General features: G+C 40.0%; 1 protein-coding gene across 1 annotated transcript; it reads left to right on the top strand.

Moving 5' to 3' along the window:
• The first annotated feature begins 6,480 nt into the window (after positions 1-6,480).
• Positions 6,481-11,437, top strand: LOC112279878 (uncharacterized). Its single transcript, XM_024514609.3, has 3 exons — positions 6,481-8,606; positions 9,040-9,778; positions 9,955-11,437. Exons 1-3 carry the CDS (start codon positions 8,232-8,234, stop codon positions 10,752-10,754), a joined length of 1,914 nt encoding a protein of 637 aa, XP_024370377.1. The 5' UTR covers positions 6,481-8,231; the 3' UTR covers positions 10,755-11,437.
• The last annotated feature ends 2,969 nt before the right edge of the window (positions 11,438-14,406 follow it).

Here is a 14,406-nt window from a genome sequence, read left to right as displayed (position 1 = left end):
TCACACATTTCTCTCTGAAAAATGGTAGTAAAATAACTAATAAGTATATACACTGTTAACCACCACTTTTGAACATCATTTGAGTATTGGAATTAGGTTGGTTCCCATTAGGTGCAGAAAAAAATAAAAAATATTACGGGCAAGTTTCAGAAGAAAAAAAAGAAAAAATAATCTGCCGGATTAGAAAGCAAGGAATCACGATTTGAACAGCTTTTAATTTCTAATATAACTTAAGAAGTTTCAGTTGATGAGTATCACCTTGTCTATTAAGCTTATCCAATAGATTCATTTTGTTAGTGCCAGATATACAGTGCCATATACTGTTCAGTTGCAAGCACAAACATGAACTGGAACTTTTTGCCTCATATGCTAAAAGTAGGAAGATCGTGAGATGCAGTAGCAGAGAGTATCGGAGATTTAAAAGACAAATAGGGTAGTGAATGAAATAAAGGAAATACATACATATTTAATGGTTTTTGATTGGAACCATTTGATGCCCATGCTTGCCAAAAAGGCCCCCTTACACATCAAATCACTTTCACGTGGTCATTCCATGATTTGGGGTGCCCTTGGGCCTCGGGCCCCGCCCCACGACGGGTATGAGACCTTTTACTTTAACATGCTTTGTTGATTTTTCCCCTTCCTTCGGCGCTGGGACGACCATGGTCCCTACCATTGGTCGGCGACCATCTCTTCGTATCTGTAATCCACGAACCGCTGGACTGTGTGATGCATACCACTCGCTCTGTGTGGGAAATATATGATACTGTGAAATTTTGGGTCCCAATTCTTGTATGCCAATTCACTCGAGGTAAAATAATCCAACCTTCAGTGGGAGAATCTTTAGGGAATTTTTATATATATTTTTCGTCCTGGGCACTGATAATGATGCTATTCATTCCATGCAGAAAAGCAAAGAAACGAAACGTTACAAAATTAAAGACAAACGTTATGTATATATATATATATATATATATATATATGCAATTGTTGTGCAATTTGGTTCCATTGCAGTGGTTATGCAAAAACTTTATGTTTTGATAATATATATTTATATTTGTGTGTGTGTGTGTGTGTGGAGAAAAAGAGGGTAAAAATGAATAACATGGCTCCATTCTCTTCCAAAATTGCACTTAACACTCAAAAACACCAGCATTGTTGCAACAATGTAAAAAACTAACAAATACTAATGTGCTAAGATTACTCATTTTGTTTACAAACAATCCATGGAGAAATCTTTTGAGAGATAATTCCACCAACCAAACACCGAAACAAAACCATAATAATATCAATTTGTTGACCTGTAGAGCCTTGTGTAGAGTTGGGAACAAACATTACCATGTGTCAATAAGTAGGTGTGCATCTTTTGAACTTAGTGGCATCAGCTCGTAAGATTCAAATTTTAGTGTCAGAAGTCAAGACTTAATTGGGTAAAATGAGATGGCCCTTCTTTCATGTGAAGGGAGAATTAGGGCTGGTGGTGGTGCTGGAGTCTAAGCAGGAGAGTGAACAAGCAAAACAAGCAGTTGACACTTCTTGAGGGAGTAGCTCCAACTGTAGCTGTGACCTTCTTAGTGGCAAACCAGTGTGGTAATCCCGATAGTGGCAGCTCTTTCTCCCAGCCATGCTGCCTCCAATACTCTTAAACTATTCCAAGTGGGCTAAAACAAAAGTGCGATCTGCTCACTTTTAAGCAGTATCCAAGGCACGTGAAAAGATCCTCCTTTAGTTGTCAAACCCACTTCACACAAGCCTTTAAGGATTTCTTTCTGCTCTAGTCAAGTGAACAAGTCAAGTGAACAAAATAAAAAAAGCAAACCTTGAAACCCAATAAGGAAACTATGACTTCAGGTAAAAAGTTGAGCACATTGAGTTGGAAAACCTGGTTGAATATACTTTAACTCTTGTTTTGCTCAAATGCAGGAGGCTTTTTGGTCACGAATTCTGGGACGCCTCTCTAGAAAAGTGTATGCACGCTCCGACGCAGGGCACCCCCTTCCGAGGCACATCCTACTTGGCCTTGGCTTTTCCAAACCCCATAGAATACTACTGTAGTGTGTGTGTAACGCAGGACCCCACCGCAGTGCGCATCGCGGGCCTTGATGAGCCTGCCATCCTTGGGCACTTGCACCGCACAGCCAGTGCCAGAGTGAAAGAGAGGATCGTCCTGACAGGGCTCCCTCGAAAAGGTATCCATATTATCTGCTGCGACCGGCTTCTGAGCTACACCGGATGCCTGCGATGTATGGGCCAGGTATCCTCGACCCACAACAGTGGGTCTACAATACATGCTGAGCGAGGTGGTTGCACAAACTCTGGCGTCCCATCCTTCTGATAAGAATAATAATAAAATATTACTAAAGTAAAAGAAGTCGGAGTGGGCTAGTGAGTAAAGACTGGCCATTCTCTGTATTGCTGTGTGTCCTTCCCTCTCTCTCTCTCTCTCTCTCTCACTCACCGCGGGTGGCTTCCTCCACGCAGCTCTGTATATCTATCCATGGGCTTCCTTCTCTTTCAAGATGCAATTGCGCTGTTGTTCTTTTCTACATTACAGACGACCCTCAGCTTGAACCCCACTTGTCCACTGCCGTTGCGAAAAGAAAACGCTTCGTCTGCGCTGAGTTTCCACAACATTTCCTCACTAGGCCTGCGATGTGGAGCCAGTCCCCCTGAAGTGCTGCATTTAAAGTTTGCGAATGGTAGGTGGCGATTTCGGCCATGGATTTGAGCAAAAGTGGCTTTCTGCTTTTATGAAGGGACAGCACAACGAAACGGACCTGCTCTTGCCCCTTTGTTCCGACGATGGAAGCAACGGATTCCAAAGTAAGCGTGTTTGCACTCTCCCTCGACCCCCCTCCCCCCCCCCCCTGGTGGACATGCGAATCTTACTGATGCACTTACCATTAAACTGTCCCCGAAAGTTTCAATTTCTAATTATGTACCCAGTTCCAGGGATTTTTTTCTTTTCTTTTATTTTCTTTTTTTATTCATGTTTTTCTCGCAATTATCATCAGTCTTAATAATGACGGCCATGTTCAACTGACATGAGAACGATGAAGTACATGGACTTGGTGGTTTTCCTTCTTCTTTCGAGAATAATCTTAGAGATTCTGTATTACAAGTCCTCATGCTTATCTTATGTTCAAGGAGCAATTTAAATGCTTTAGAAGGAGCTGCTTTATGTTCTTGCACACACAAAAAAAAAAAAATTGAAGAAAAATGCAAACATTTGAAGTAGAATGTTCATGAAGATGACTGAGAAATCAATATTTTGTAACAAAGGTTGGCATGGATGTTTCTGGAAATGGAATATTCAGGTAAGAATAACATTATTACCTAACAACTAGGCCAACAAATATAGTCTTCTTTTGTTTTATCCATTGACATTTTTGGGTACATGTACCAAACATTAAACTTTTAACCAACTATATCATCATGGTTGAGTACAAAAACAATGAATACTGACTGCATATACATGCAATCAGAACAAAAAGAATTGCATGTCCAATAAATTGCATAGCTTTGTACAAAAATTACATGCTTCTGAATACTTTTAGTGGATAAGTCAACTCTATATACTTTCTCTGCACCAGTTACTTACACAAGTGATGTAGGCCATTCAACCCATCCTTAGCTTTAAAGTGTCTTCTCTTTGGTATTAAAACAATAAACTGACTAAGTTTCTATTCGGTTTAGTATTAAAACAATAAAATAACCAAGTTTCTATTCTGTAGCTTGCTTTGACCCAAGCCAATTACAGTACCTTGATCCATAAATCCAACAGACTGCTTCAAAGAAATGAAAGCAGATAGTTATTGTAGCCCAAATCCCAGCCATCAAAGCTAAGCTCACACATTCCATGTTTGAAATCATACCAATTTCTGTGAATGTTCTGCACTTCATGTCAATTCTGGAAAGATAATGTGTATGCTATGAGCATGCAAACTTTGTGCAATTAATCCCCAAATTTGGTGAGCACACAAATTGCATTCAATCCAATAGCTGGGATCTTCCTTGATTTCAAATATATATATGTAGAGAGAGAAATGATAAAGTAATCCAAATTTTTACTAAATCAACCCACATGTTTAAACCATAGTTGTACCCTTTCAACCTCATCCCTTGTCTCTGTTCCCAGTTGTTCCCATGTTCCCAACTGGGAATAGGGAATGGTGGAGAACAAGGATTGGAGTGCAAGGGTGCAATGATGGTTAAGATAGCGTGGATTGTTTTAGTAAAAATTTGAGTTGCTTTATCATTTCTCTCTATCTCTCTTCATGTACACACATATGTACATATATATATATACATATATGTATATAAAACTTGATAATAGAAAGTTTTGTTTCGTTTTTTTTTTTTTTCCCCAAAATTATAGGAATTTTCCCTTGCCTTATTCAATGCTACCACAAACTAACAGCTTTTCTCTTTTGACTACTTATTTATTTTCTTTGTTCCTAATTTTGTTTAATGTTTTTGCCTCTTTGAACCCGACCCACCTCCCTGCTCTGATTTTTTTTTTTTTTTCTTCTTCTCCTTCTTCTTCTTCTGGTGTGTGGGTTTTCTGGGCGTTTCTCTCTAGCTCCCTCCCTCACACTGTGTGTGTGTGTGTCTCTGTTTGTCTCAGGGAGGGAGGTGGCCTTGATTGGGCAGTCAGTCAGAAGGGGTCTTTACGTCACCAACTCATGCACGCGCCTGCAAAAGCTGGCTGGATCCCGTTGGGAGTGCCAGGCTCTCGTCCTTCCCCTGCACTCAGAGTAGTCTGCAGCCTTGCCCTGCCCGGCCTGGTCCCTGCCCTTGCTCCACCCCCTCTTTGACCTAATTTCACTTCATCCTTTTTGTTGGAACGAGCGAGCCAGAGAGAGGCTCTGTCAAATTTACACTCGCTGCTGCAGCCCCACAAGTGTGTGCTTGTCACACATGGTTCCCCAAATAGAGTAGCAGGAAGGAAACAAACCAAGAGCCTAACCCAGATGCAAAATTTCCCTCTTTTAGGATAAACTTGTGGGTGTTGTTTGACCCACCCCACCAATTTTTGTCCATAGTTTTGAATGGTTTGGGGTTCAAGTGACATCTCATGAGAAATCAAAACCAGGTGATGAAAGAATTCTCCCGAAGCATGAAAGAATTCCTTTTTTTGCATCTCAAAATCATGATCTAGGATGCTGCTGTTGGGAACAAACAGGGTTTGCATCTGTCACCACAGGAACTCGTCAACTAAACAAATCAAGAAACAAAAATAAAAATAAAGAAACTTGATAACAACAATCCATTATCTGGTTACTGGTTTATTTGTTTATCTATTTGAAATGACATATGTCCAAAGAAGAGGCTCAGCTCATATACTTGTCTTAGATGACCAAGTCTCACTAAGCACCAATAAAAAAGCTTTGAAAGTTGCCCATATGTTCAAAATAGAGGTAGAAAAGGAGAAAATTGAATTAAATAAGAGGACTACAAGTGGGGATTGCACTGGGATCAAAGACCCATTCTCCCATTAAAAAAAATAAAATAAAATGAAACTGAACTTGAAGGTTGTCAATGCTTCCACAAGGAGTGTTGAACTTGAGAAAATATCTGAAGTACACCTAACAAGTCATTATACTGGAGCCTAGTTGTATGCATTTATTCTCCCTTCACTTTTAATATTTCATGTTTCTAATTTGATTTCCTCTCACTCTCTTCAAATGATTGTTATCTTTCATTTTCTCAATTTGGTACTACCGAGGAAAAAAAATCACAAAATCTGTGGCATAAGAATTACATCACTCAAATTTACAACATGTGTGAGATTTTCTGCAAGCAGAGCAATGATGTTATGAGTAAAGGGGGGGGAGGGGGGGGGCGTCAATAGTTGAATGTGGAACTCTTCATGAGTAGCAAAAAGTGGCAGCAGGTGACAAAAGCTCTTCCCCTCTCTTTTTTCTAACCATTTCCCCTTCAAAGCCTGTCAACTCCCCCCCCCCTCCTCCTCCTCCAACAGGCACTGACACAGCTTGGGTGAGCACACCCAAGACGTGCCTTGATTGATGAATACACAGGACACACTTGATTTGCAGCCATGCATGCAATACTACACTGTTATAATGAAGGAGAAGAGGAGGCAAAGGAATGGGGGGGGGGGTAGAGAATATAACAGAAGAACAAGAGGAGGAATCTAAAGAGACCCCAACAGAAGGGGAAAAAGGTGGAAGAACGGGAGGAATGGGGATTCATTTTAATTTTAATTTTCCTTTCTAAACTATTTTGCAGTTCTGAGGAGGCTTCAAATAGGGGGTGAGCACGCGGCCGTCGGAGGCAGTTTTCCGTGTGGGGCCGCGGCGCCCCCGAACTCCCTTCCATTCTTATCTCTAGCCTCGCGCTGTCTGTCGGATGATCATCCATCATAGGGAGGACGAGAACGAACGAAAAGAGGAGGCATTCGTTTCAGAAGGGGCCAAGGCCAAGTTGGCTGTGTTGTAGAGGGCGGAGACATTTGCCCTTGTGTTGTCCCATGGTGGGAAATGAGGGGCTACGCCTCCACACCGAGTGAACGAGAGCGAGAGACAGCTTTGCCCCGAGAGTGCTAGCCAGCATCAGCCAGCGAGTGAGACACCATCTCTCGCACGCATCAGCATCAGCATCATCATCTGAGAGATCAGGGCACAACACTCACGAGAGAGAGTGAGAGCATGAGAGTGAGGGCTTCATGCACCATGGGACTTTGAGAAAGCGCACCGCGGGCCCTTTAGTTGTATGTATGTTGAGTTGTGAGGGAATTTGTGTGGGGGTCTGTTGTTTGAGGTAGTAGTGTATTTTCTGTGTTTGAGTTTTTCCGTTGTGTCTTCGAAAATGGCCACGAAGTGGCACATCTCCTCTCAGCTATGGACCTCGTGGCCCGCTTCTTCTGCCTCCTCCAAGCGTCTCAAGCTGCGCTGAACCTTCGTTTTTCTCAGTTTGTGTGAGTTTTTGTTTTGTTTTGTTTTTGTTTTGTTTTTGTTTTTTTAGGTTATGTTTATGTCCCCCACCTTTAAATGTTGTCTTCTGCTCTTTTCCCTCCCGCAAGGCGATTATAGTTTGTGTTGATAGCACGTGGTGTTTTCTGGAAGTGTGGAAGGTCGTTTCTGCAGGGGGATGGACTGGGATGGTGAAAAAGCCAGTTTTTGAGAGGACGTGATGTTAGCTCACAATGCGCGATAATGTTGGGTAGTGGAGAGAGTGAGTGGGTTGAGTTCAGAAATCTCTGAATCTGAGTAGCGGAGACGAGTGGTTGGAGTGCTGCATCTTGGCTGTGTCGAGACTTCGACGCGAATGCAGTGTTTGCTCTCGACGTTGCAGTATCGAAACTATCCATCGGCGACCTCGGGTGGTAGAGGTTACAGTAGGCGTAGTACGAGGTAGTGGTGGCAGTGGAACACGCAACGTGAAGTTTCATGGACTGTTGGGTTTACCCTCTTTGAACAGGTGTTGGTTTCTCGACGAGGGCTGACCTTGTACAGACTGTTGATTGTATCAGAGAGTGCATGGAGGGTGTGTGGTTGATTTTGAAGAAAACAAGTACTGTTGGATTCCTTAGGTCCTCCCTTCCTCCCCTTCCGTCAATGATCTTGGAATAGCCGAGAGTTTTGTTTCCAGCTATTTCCAATCTTAGGAAGATATATTCAGGCCCACCACTAGTACACTTTCGAGTTAATCTTTTGCGTTCACTGTAGTTCGTTGGCGAACTCATTGCTGGGTTTATCGCCTCAGAAATATTGGGGATTAGGACAAGAATTCAGTTGCTCAGCCTCACTGACCTTTCCAAAAACCAAGGAAGATCTTTGATTGCTCGTCTTCGACTGGGAATCAGAGTCGTGTGGCTCGAGTAATCTCGGGGACTTTGATCAATAATCACAGTTTGCCTCCTTTGGTCCAGTGATTGTGAAGTCGTCCAGGCCCTTGTGGTTGCAAGTGCTCTTCCGATGTGTGAGAAAAAAATTTCTTAGGCAATTAACGCCGGAACATTTCTGATGGAAACGTAGTTCTCAACACACTTACATCGGTAGCGATCATCTTCTCGCAGAAGTGAGGGTTTCAGGATCGTGTTGGTGGAGGTTGAGCGTATCATCCCCTCTTATATTGCATAATTCGCAGATTCATTTATAGAGGTTTTCCCATCACGAAGGCGGGTTCTGAGAACGACGACAGAAATAAATCTCTTGAACTGCGGGATTAGTCAGTTTTCGACTGCGTTGAAAGTCGAGCAAGTGGTAATGTCTTCTGAAAAACTTTGTGACAGACGCGAAGGTTTGCTACTTCTTTCAGCGAATCCAAAGTTTTGTGCGGGAGTGAAATTCCCGGGTTTGACGAATCGAGTAGTGTCCGATTCTCTTTACCAGGAACTCCCTTCAGAAGAAGGAAAGGGTGTAGCTCTGGATGTGGTGGAGCAGGCAACCATGCCAGACCCTTTTGAATGGACTCTGGGTGTACAACCAGGCTGCCCCAAGGCAACCATGGACCCCGAAATCAAATTATTTGGACAGACCATAGGCGTGGCTTCAAGTCGCGCTGATGCAGGTGCCGATGCAGGAGTTCTCAAACCGACGAGTGCTAGTCCGCCGTGGAACACAGCACGGTCATCCAAGCAGGTGTGTTCTCTCTTCTCTCCTACACTGACTCCTAGTGTGCTTCCTGCTGTGCTCCCCTCGTCTATTCATCGAGTATTTAATTTGGGGATGTTTCAGTTAACATGTATTGAGAATAGGGTACGTTGACGAATAAAACCATGGATGGAACTTTGAAATGTGAGATGCTCACCCAGAAATGTGCTGCCAGCATGTTTATGATGTCATTTATTTATGTTTCCTTGGCTTTTATCTTCGTTTTAGGGTTGAGAAGTAGTTTTGCTTCTAATTCTGAGCATTACAGTTTGTGTGGAACTGTTTTGTGGGTCTACTCATTGCGCTCGCTTTGTGCTGTCATGTGTCTCTTGTGCGTGGATGGTCACCTTCAATACCTTATCTTGCGTACATCAGTGTGTGCTAATGATTGTCCCTTTTTTCTTTGGATCTGATCTTTCAGGATGGAGGGGACAGTTCGCTCTTCAGGAATGAGAACGAAGGTGGAGTGGTCGAGAAACTCAGAACTGCCAGAAGTAGCAGCAGGGATGAGTTCTTGCAGCCTCCAAAGTCCACTGAACTGGTTCCAGGGAACAGGTCTACTATGATATTCTCTCTCGGTGCTAGTGACAGTGAAGGGGCTCATTCAGATGAGCTCAAGGATCAGGGTGAAGGTGACCATAGTCAGTACCTGGGTGATGACAAGCACCTCCAAAAACCCGACAAAGTGGTGTCTTGCCCTCGATGCGATAGTTTAGAAACTAAATTCTGTTACTACAATAATTACAACATCAACCAGCCGCGTCACTTCTGTAAAAATTGCCAGCGGTACTGGACTGCAGGAGGAACTTTGCGGAACGTGCCAGTAGGGGCCGGGAGGAGGAAGAACAAACACGGTGTGGTGCAGCGCGACTGTACCGAGGCCTCTGTTAACTGCTCGATTCAAAGTGATTCCAGCGACTCTGCTTCCCAGTTATTGCCCTGCGCTCTTGGATCGCCAACGAGCCAGAAAGCAGGGTCATCGCTCAAGCATTCCCAGCCCAAAAGGTTGGTTGGACAGGGCTCTCCCATGCGGAGCCCTAGGAGCACGATGTCGTTCAGTCAAGACAGTGGAATTACTCTGCCACCTCCATTCTCGCTACATCGGAACGGCCCAATTCCTTATCAGTCGTTTTCATCTAGCCAAGGATTCTTGACCTCAGGTAATATTATGCAGTTCTTCTCAGTTAATTATGTTTTAGTCAAGGCATCTAGAAGACCTCGTTTTTTTTTGCAGTATTGTGGTGGGAGGTTTCATGGAAGGTTTTGTAAGAGGTGTTGCACGCCATCTCGAATTGCGAAGAAATGGGCGCTGACTGTCGGTGACCGATGGGTGCAGGTTCTGAAGTGTATACGGTGGGAAGTTCCGATTCCTCATCCGTGACGATAGGGCAGAGGATTGCACGCTTTCCTTCAGTAAATGGAATGGACAAAGACTGCAGTAGATCCTCACTCAGCGGGCAACTGCAAGCTACCCATAGCTTGCGGTCGATGACAACTGTTTATAATCCATCGTTGCAGCTGGAGTCGTCTTCCGGGATGCACAGATCCGTCCTCCCACCTGGCAGCAGTGGCTGGCCTGGCAACGGTGCACCTGCTGGGTTGCACAGTGGGGAATGGCCTCATAATCATCTTGAATTGGACGGGAAACACTCCACTCAAGTTGTCGGGACTACTTATAATACTGCCACGACTTTGCCCGCAACCTCATCTTGGAGTGCCGCTAATGCGCAGTGGGGAGCAACACAATGGGGTGCTGGTGTTAGTCATTTGTCAAACCCAGCTCAAATGCCTACTCAAGTGTGGCCTGGTGGGCAACAACCCATGGCGCCAAATGCTACCCCATTGGACCACTCTGTTGTTGCAGTATTATCAACTCTCGGGAAGCGTGGATTGTCTGACGAGGGCAGTTCCATGTGGCCTTCAAAAGCTCTACGACCGCACGGCTCGAGAAGCTTAAATTCGTGGTCGATGTCTGGGAAGGATCAGTCCGAAGTGAACAGCAGCGGGAACGCCTTGAATCTGTTCCGCCCAAAGCTAGAGATTGGTGTTGCTTGTGAAACAAAAGATAGTTTCGTGTCCAGGCACTTCACAACTGTGCCACCAGCACGGCCAGTGCCGTTTCAAGTAACGATTTGAGTGAGCATTGTCACGTGCACTGGTGATTAAATTCCTTGTGCAGTCTTGATGCCCTTCAAATTCTCCTATAAGGCTATACCGAAAATGTATTGTTGGCGACCTCTGACACTGTTATGCGAGGAGAAAGGGGCATGGGGTGATCATGAATTCTGCACGTTTTTCAGGAACCTCGATGCGCTCGCGTGCTAGGCCACCTTCAGTTTTGCCTGCCTCAATTTTGTTGCAAGAGTTCCAGCTTGTCGTTTTCCATAAATACCGTAGTGACTCAAGGGATGGAGTGTGAAATCGCCAACATTTTGTCACCCTCTTCTCCTGAAATATCTACCGGATTATTACCTACAGTGTCCTTTTTGGTAATGCTGGCTAAAGGCTGCATTTTTCTAAATCGACAGTAGCTTTTCACGTATGTAGCCGACCTCCAAAACTTCAGACCTGTATGACCTGCTGATATAGAACAGCTGCTTTCTTTTTCTTTTCTTCCATGTTTTGATAATACGTATTTTCATGTAATTTTGAGGTCAAAGCTGATGCTTAGTCTTTGGTAGCGGGGTGTTTGTCAAACCCTTTATCTGCATTAGGAAACGCAGACTACACGTTTCTACCCAAACAGTATAGAAACGTTTTGGAGGACACTTTTGGCAATGCCCTTGTGCAACTTAATCATATATAGTATTTTATGGCTATTTTAACGCGTCGATTCCATTCTATGCTTTCTACCCCCCATTCTTCGGTTCTGAAAAATTGGTTATAACCGGGTTTGTGGATTTTAGAACCAATGCCCATTAGTTATAATTCGGGTGGACGAGCCCTGCCGTGCTCACAGTTTCTTCTGCACACCAAGTTAGAGAATATTGCAATAGTTCTTTTGATTCTATTAATGTGGATAAGCACAACTTGCGTGAACAATATGAACGAAGTTTAATTATCATGTTCCACACGCTTTTGTGTAGCCGTCAAGGGTATACACTGTGACGGTAGCCGTTTGCAAACATTTGGTTTTATATCTTCGATGAGTAATGTAGATTATGGATATAATCGATTCCTTTTCCTGAGTCTTGATACTGCATTATCTGCACTCTATCAACTTTGTTATTCCAAGTGAATGGACTTTTCTGTTTCCAATCTTCATCTTCTTTTTTATTTTTTACTATTCTAATAATCTCATTATTATTGTGATGCTCAGTGCAGTATATTTTTACATGGAAAGGCCAATGTTGTAGTAGTTATACAGTCCACTTCTTTATTAGATGTGTAAAACGTGTAAATACTAAAAACAAGTAAGTTTAAGAAAAACCAATTTAATTGTATTAAGTAAAGGATGATAAAATTCTGACCACAAAGTTTGAGATAAAATGGTAGTGGTTAATATGCATGGAAATTATACTATCTGATATTTATTAATCAAAAGATCAACCAAATGTGGTTGAAGAGATTAATTTATAGCAAAATTTAGAAGAAGAAATGTTGAGACGTTCTTACATTGAACTGCAAGTAGCAAGTATTCTATCTGCTTGGAATACTTGCAAAGTTTCTCAATTGTGGGGTGGATTAAGATGTTCACAAATCTGTACAAAAATATGCACCAATCTCTGTGTTTGGTTTTGATTTAATAGTGAAGAAAATACAACTTCCAAAAACAATACTTGGAATGTCAATCGTACATGATGCATTAGTGGCTTTTATTATCAACTTTTATAATTTCATCCAGTATCATTTAATTGCAAGAATCAAACAAAGTATTACAAAAAATAATCACAATTTTTTAATTTTTCATATTAATAATAAATAGAGAGTTGGATCAAATTTACACATTAAAGTAAGAAATTAAAAAAATAATAATTACAAATTATAGAATTTTGTTATAATAATTTTTCTTAGGTTTAGATTGATAAATATTAAATTCACTACTTTGACTTGGATACTAGATCTAGTTTGGTCACTCATTGTAAATCATAAATTTAGTGTTGGGTCTTAACTGTGGAACAAAATTGGAAAAGTATGGACACAAATGAATAAATTCTTCCAACTCAATCTTCTTACTATTTCTTTTTTTAACATGTAGAATTGCTTTCATAGTAGAATCCAAATTTTTGTCTTATTGACATACATCTACAATCCCATTGAGCTATGAATCTTCACTCAAATAGTCTTTATTATGTCAAAAATCTCTTCAAAGGACTCATGACTCCTCTTACTATAAAAGAAACAACATCCACATACTATATTTCATTATATTATAGCTCTATTTGAAAATTTTTAAAATCTAAATCTAAAAAAAATGTATCTCCAAGAACTTATTAGAAATGTTCCAAAAACAAAATTAACATGAAAATGAGCTTTTGGAGTTAATTTCTTCTATGATCAAGTCAATGAATTGACCTTCAATCCCTTATCATATTTTTAGGTTACTAGAGAGAAACTCTACCCAATTTGGTAAAAGGTTGATTTAGAATAATATCTCTATTATTAACTTGGTGGCACACAAATAGACTTTTGTCTTTGGTTAAGACTACTTATTTTACTGAAAAGATACTTGATTGAAATCTTATTCATATAAAGAAATTATATTTATTTGGCTTATACGACACAAAAGTGTAGAGTTAATACTTAATGAAATAAATCAACTATGATATTGGTATTAATTATTTTATGTATCAACCTCAAACATACAAATATATTCTTTTTTAATTTTAAGAATGTCATCAAACTTGATAAATATAGAATTGGACCACCTTTCTTCAAGTTTTATTAAGATCCTTAAAAATTCTTTATTTCACAACAAGCAATTTTTGTCGAAACTATTTCTTTTAGATTCAACTACTTCTATAAGATTTGATCCTTATTAAAGAATCTTTATCTACAAACTAATTGAATTCAACACAAAAAATTTGTCTTCAATAATGAAGTATATTATATACTCTAAAACAAAAGCTTGGTATGAAAACACCTTATCAAACATAAAGAAATTTGTTAAAAATTCGTCAAAAATAAATTACTAAAATATCCACAATATAAGTCTTTTCTCTTCAAGAAATGGAATAATTGATAGATGGCAAAAAACATACCAAGTTCTAGAAATGAAAAAATAATAGTATAAAATTCTAAAATACATAACTATGGTGTGGTCATACATAATAGTATAGATAAACTAACTTTAAAATCTATTCAATGTTCTTAGTACTCTTAAATTTGCTTTCAAGTATAAAGAATTAAATAACCTCTTGTAATTTTTTTATTCTATTCATTTATTGGATTAATCTTGTTTTTTCTATAAAAAAAATATTATCATTACATAATTATTTAAAATTATTTAAATAAATAATTATGAAAATGACTAATTTAATTTCTAAAGTAATTAAAATATATAATTAAAACTATAATTAATTATTTTAAATTATACATATTTTTATATTTTTACACAAAAATATAGTTAAATTTTGATTTAAAATAAAAATTATAATAAGTAAATTTTAGAAAATACCATTTTATATTTTAAACTATTAATCTAACTTAAACTTTAAAAATAAATACATTTTATTTATATGATGTAAAAATATAATATTTTTTAATATATTGAGTATTCTAATTTATAATTTATATTTATTCTTTTATTCTTTTAGCATGTACTTTTAAAAATAAAATAAAATATTTT

The sequence above is a fragment of the Physcomitrium patens genome, chromosome 3 (assembly GCF_059467195.1).
Source record: "Physcomitrium patens ecotype Gransden chromosome 3, ASM5946719v1, whole genome shotgun sequence".
Lineage (NCBI taxonomy): Eukaryota > Viridiplantae > Streptophyta > Bryopsida > Funariales > Funariaceae > Physcomitrium > Physcomitrium patens.
Note: the sequence above shows the minus strand (reverse complement) of the source record. Positions and strands in the feature narration are given on the sequence as shown.